At 38.3% G+C, this 6000-nt stretch overlaps 2 protein-coding genes across 2 annotated transcripts in view; one reads left to right on the top strand and one right to left on the bottom strand.

The window, feature by feature from the left end:
- Positions 1-311: 311 nt before the first annotated feature.
- Positions 312-1569, top strand: LOC125239070. Its single transcript, XM_048146549.1, has 2 exons — positions 312-512; positions 1285-1569. The coding sequence occupies exons 1-2, from the start codon at positions 371-373 to the stop codon at positions 1503-1505; spliced, it is 363 nt and encodes a 120-aa protein (XP_048002506.1). The 5' UTR covers positions 312-370; the 3' UTR covers positions 1506-1569.
- Positions 1570-5218: 3649 nt separating this feature from the next.
- LOC125239417 overlaps positions 5219-6000 on the bottom strand; it is a 61998-nt gene continuing 61216 nt past the window's right edge. The window contains exon 15 of the mRNA XM_048146989.1: positions 5219-5686. Within this exon, the coding sequence (XP_048002946.1) occupies positions 5540-5686 (147 nt within the window). The 3' untranslated portion in view covers positions 5219-5539. The remainder of the gene's footprint in view (positions 5687-6000) is intronic.

Genomic DNA, 6000 nt, shown 5'->3' with positions numbered 1-6000 from the left:
AACAGCCACAGTAAAGGTGTTTTATTGTGTACATACATTATGTGTAACCTCGATGTCGCATATGCAAAAATAATAAATTCAGGATGTTAATTATGGTACCTATTTGATGGGCAAATTTTTATTACCTAGCAAAATTACAAAACTATTGGAAATAAATGTATTAAACCTTATACTTTAGTAATATATTTAACCTTTTTCAGTCCCAGCAAATTTTGACAGCATATCAAACTCAGTCAAATTACTTTTGAACGTAGTGATTATATTCTCTTTGCTTTTGAAATATTTACATGTGCTATGCTAATGTGTAGCAGTATTTTTTAGGATAAAATTATGTATTTAATAGCCTGTACATCCAGTAAACTCATTTTAAATGGCGCTTTACACCATTCTTTTTGGAGTGAGCATATTTTTAATAGCTTTGGTGTCAGCTATAATAAAGAAAATGTTCTTTCACTGGAAAGAGGAACACAAGATCGAAACAATGATGGTGCCAACTTATATGGAACATCCCAGTGAGTATTTCCTATTCAACGAACTTACATTGTTATTCATTTTATTGAATTTGAGTTCTGAAGTGGTTCTGAACAATTAGGTATAAGTAAATATAGTCTGGCACACGTTTCAAAATCACCGGTTTGAAAGTTACACCTGCCCAGTGCATCAGACCCTTTAGCACAATTTGCCTTGTCGCACGCGAGTCCATACTTAAAGTCGCGCCTGCGCAAGTTGTGCTAAAGGGTAGCATAATATATGTCGTAACCTTCTGGATCTAGTCGTAAATTACAATACAATACCTTTTATTGCACATCTCACATCGTTTACAAGTAATGCACATGTCAGAAACACAAAACAGGCCCCGTATCCGAATGGCATTTCTACGACGCGAAACGAAGACGAAACGCCGCGAAAGGTAGTCTGGCTCTGTCGCGCCAATATCCGCAAGAGCGATAGAGATATGTATCTACGAGCGTTTCGTTTCGTGAGCGTCTGTGGATTCGGCTACGCACGTTGAGGTAGTAACAACAGGCTTGAGCGCGATCTCAGTGAGAGTAAGTGCTAGTTCAGACAGCGGAAACCGCGCGGCAAACCGCGCTGATCTTATTTTAATAGCATAGTACTAGACCGTTCACACTACACCGCGCGGTTGTAATGTGAACGTTCCAGTACTATGCTATTGAAATGAGATCCGCGCGGTTTTCGCTGTGTCTGAACTAGGGCTAAATTACCTATGTATTAGATAGATAGATAGATAGATAGAATTAAAGATGTAATATTTAATTACAGCGGTCAGTGTCATAATAATATTAGATAAATGCGTGATCCGTCGCCGAAAGTTCGCCGAAAATTTGTCCGTATACGACATTATCAGCAAAAGTGATATGAGCCTGACTAAAGAAGACGATCCCGACCATCCTGATGCACAGCCATCGCACACATTGGAACAAGCTGAGGCACGTCCCATAGAAACAGAACTGGCCACAGAAAAGTCCACGGAAAAGTCTTAAATGATCAATACTGTGATCATCCAATAAGGTACCTATACTTAGACGGTCAATCAATGGCACTAAATTCAAATTTCCGATGGGAATGAAACCTTCGCCCCTACATTTTCAATTACGGGTCGTTGATATTTTTTTTTCCTATAGGTACTTAAAATGTTTTATGCAGTGCTCGAAATAAAGCACTACATAATTAGAAGAAAAATATGGACAGTCGTTGTGTTTAAACATAATTTCTATTTAATAAGTCAAAGAGAAAGATATAAAGTAAATGAATTGACCGTGGCAGCACTCCTCAGTATTTCATAGTAATTCCATATTTAGCAAATTGTTTTGACAGTTCTTAAAAAGAAGCTGATTTGACTAGTAGGAAACTAGTCTACTACACCAACGTCAAGGTTTAGGAAGGCCGGCGAGCCCCAAATTTTTAAAATTTGCTGCCTTTTTTTAGTGCCAAGATTTGATTGACCGTCTCTATACTTAAAATATGACGAGACAAGCTTGACAGTGGAAAAAAGACGGCAATCTTGTGAAAGTTCTATGTGTGTAATCTGTACATTTATATAAATGTTCACGTAGGCGAAGTAATCACTACTGTATACAACACAGGTCCACAGGTACAGCACAGGTTAAAAAGGATCTCTTGGGTAATTCTCAAAATAGTGGCATCGTACCCTGCCATCACGTTTTTGAATAGAAAGTATGCGAAATATATAATTTTTACATATATTTAAAATTTTCATAAGTAGGCATTAACGTGACACATCGAGGCCAAAACATATTTTTTCTATAAATATAATACTTTTGTAAAAAAAAATTAAAGAAGACCGTTTTCTACTGTACCCTGCCTTGTCACAACGCGACACAGCTCAAGTTTTCGCTCTATAGATTATTGAATTGCAGTTGTATGATATTAAAATATCGTTTTTTGTAGAGAATAGACTACTATATTCTTAAATATACGTTGCACGGGATGTTTCGATTACTTTTGAACACAAATTTTCACGTTCAAAGTTTGTCCAGCGATATTTTCTCTATATCCTGTGCGTCCGCGGTATTGCACCTCACTCACACACAGAAAGTCTTATTGAGACCCTAATATACGTAAAACACGTAGCCAGTATGGTTCTAGCCGCCGGTGTAAAGGTTTGTGTGTGAGGTGCTGCGGTCTTGTGGTTAGAAGTTTTCAAAGTGTGACGTTCGGAGTTTGTAACAGGTATGTCCACTTTATTCTGGCATGATTATTTTAAAATATTAATACGGCAGTTTTGTTACTAATAACATTTTAATGTTGTATTGAAGTATAACTATTTATATTAAAATTATGACAGTTGTATTATCAACAGTTTCGGAGATAATATCTAGTTAATCGGATTTTCACTAACTCCTGTGTAACTTTATCCTGCCATCACTCTGCAGGGTATAGTGACTGTTGACAGGATAAAGAAACACAAGTAAAGAAAAGCTATTTTGACATGGTTTTTACTAACTTGCAATGTATGTATGTATGTATGTTTGTATGTATGTTGAGGTCAAATCTTGGAACCCAATTTGAAGCAGAAATGTTCAACCGACTGAGCTGAAATTTTGTATACACGCTGCGGATGACGTTCGCATATAAGCGCCGATATGGGGCATTGGGTCCTTCGATATTGGGCAATAGTCTGCTCAGCGCCGAAGCAGTCCCGACGAGGCTAGGAACCAATTTGATAAAATGTTCTTCGGAGTACCAATTTTGATTTGAATTTAAGCCCAAGTACTTAATTTGGGGCGTAAGAGGGACCGCCTCACCGCCAACAGGCAACATCCCCATCGTTCTTGCATGTAGGCACGACAGAACCAGATTGCATTTCGATCGGCGTATAGCGTCAACTATTATCATTTTGGCTAGGTCGGCAGTAATCACTTTCTTCGGGCAGAAGCCAACCTTTTCCCTCGAAAACCTCGTCATCGGTCGTGGCAAGTAACACCGCAAGCCCAAACAAATTAATGCGCCCAACTGTGAGCTCAGTTGCCACTGTGGTTCTCCTTATTATCCTGGTACTTTCTTCCACTCACGGCTACTATTGTGTCATCGGCATAAAAATGGTTATCAATATCATGCGGAGAAGTTGGACTACTCTGATAGCCAAGTCAAAGCCAATGCTCCAGAGCAGGCGCCCAGTACCGACCCCTGTGGAAAACTGTGGGTAGGTTATGATTATTATGAATATGCATGTGGGTAAGAACCCAGAAGAATAAAGAAGTCAGTCTTGATTTGAGCACGTAGCCTCATTGACCTGTCCCTATACGTTTACATGGCGCAGCCGGTAGGAACACCACACTCCATTTGTCTTTCTAGGCATCTTCCTCCTGATTCATTGAGCACTACTCTATCTGCAAGGTGATGCCCTATGGTGAATGATGATCTTCAAATAGAAAGGCGCATCGTGGAAGCAATGCGCCTATTTTATTACCACATAAAGAAGAGAGCCGAAGTAATCGGCAATGTCAAGAGATACTGCGATAGCTCCCTGCCTTTTCTCTGCTACCAGACCGCTGTATTTATGCAGCGCATCATTTGCGTCTATCGCTCCTACCAGAACCCGATCTCTGATGTTTGGGCACGTGTCTTCCAAAATACGTGCACAGCAGTAGATGAGACTTACGATGATGCGCTCAACATCGTGCCAGTTTCATCTAGGAAGGCAATGGGACGGTATCCTAAGGGACAGTCAGCTGGACTACCCTTTTTTCGAAAGGCACAGTCTGCCCACCTTACAACGAGAATGTATACCCTCTCGGAGGCAGTCGTCAATGTGGCCACGTAATCTACTTCCAAGATGTTTAAAGAGCCAAGGCACGCCGTCCGGCCCTAGAGTGGCCCTCATTTTAAATACTGACCTCATTATCTCGACATCTGTTACCAAGGAGACATCAAGGAGACGAACCAACTCTTCCACTGGGGCAGCCATTGCAGGCATTACACGCACAAGTATAACTCACATTGTGAATCATGATATGTGCTTTGTTGTTTTACAAGACTGTGATTATAGGTACTTATTTATTTATTCTTTATTGCACATAAAAAAGTACAAAATGGTGTACATAATGCCTTAAGGCATTCTCTACCAGTCAAACACTGGGTCAAAAAGAAACATTTGGTACGTGCAGGCATCGTGACAGAAAACAATAATCAGATATCACTTACTGTACTTCAACTGTTTTGAATAAAAAATAATGGATATTGTTTAAAAAAATATTTTTTTTTGCTTTTGTTTCTACTTAAAGAAAAAAAATTGAATCCTAACAAAATCATAATAGTCGATATACGTTGAATTATTCGTGGTAAACTTGTTTTTTTATTCAAACTCTCTTTATCCTGCCCCGTTTTCCCCGCTACCCTGTCTATTCACTTTCTCCTGTATGTCTAAAATTTCAACTCGCTATAAGTTCTACGTTTTTACGACTATTTCGTTCCCTCCCGCAAATTCCGTATCATTGATGCACTCAAAAACATATTTAAATCCAAAAAGGTACAAAAAACCATTTTCATTTTTTCTCATTCACTTTACCCTGACGGTGCCACTTTTTTGAGAACGAACCTCTTACAAAAAATTGTGTTTAGTTTGTTTTGAACACCTCACCCTTCGGCTGTTGCATCTATGTATAAGTAGGTAAATATTGATAGGTAATCGAATAAAATACAACCATTTATTTAATGTTTATTTTCTTTACAATTAACAAAACACTTCATATAAAGAACCTATTGTTTTCAAGTCGCCTAAAAAGTACCTAAAAAGTTTTTAATTAATGGTCAGTCCAGATGGAACAAAATTTCATAGAATCTGATTGAATGTCCGATCAATCAAACCAGTGAAATTGATATCAAAATAATATTCTATAGTAGGATCACTGAATGTGCGGTTTTTAAAATTTTGAGCTTTTGGTTGTCCTTTAGACGCTAGAAGAGATTGACACCATGTTTTATTTTGATGATTCTGATCACATAGTTTCGTCGTCCCATCTGGACGGACCTTCAAATTTTCCAATTTTCAATGTTAGTCCCAATCACTCTTAGGCTCATTAATATTCGGATCTTCTACGACACATTTAGTGCCATATACACTATTTATTTTAATAAGGTCTGACTCCGATAACAGTTCCTTGTGTTGGCCTAGTGACTTCATGATACTGCCATCTGGGTCCTGAAAAAGATTCCGTGTCTATGAAAAAAGTAAAAAATTGTGTTGCCAGGGCTGTATTTCAAAAAACAGTCAATTATTTGAGTGAATAATAATAAAACGGGCGAGTAATTGGACAATAACGTTACGCTCTGCCATAAAATTGCCCAGTTTATTAAGTAGAGTCCGAGAATATTGTGCTTGCATCGACATAATACAATTTTTCATAATTACGTCTAAATAGGAGTATGATTTATTAAAAAGAAAAATGGAAAAATTCACACCTCCGGCAGGACTCTTAGTCCGTTTTCACATTATCCGATCCGATATCGGATGTC

The sequence above is a fragment of the Leguminivora glycinivorella genome, chromosome 25 (genome assembly GCF_023078275.1).
Source record: "Leguminivora glycinivorella isolate SPB_JAAS2020 chromosome 25, LegGlyc_1.1, whole genome shotgun sequence".
NCBI classification, from domain to species: Eukaryota; Metazoa; Arthropoda; class Insecta; order Lepidoptera; family Tortricidae; genus Leguminivora; species Leguminivora glycinivorella.
The sequence above is the reverse complement of the archived record's forward strand: the minus strand, read 5'-3'. Positions and strand labels throughout refer to the sequence as shown.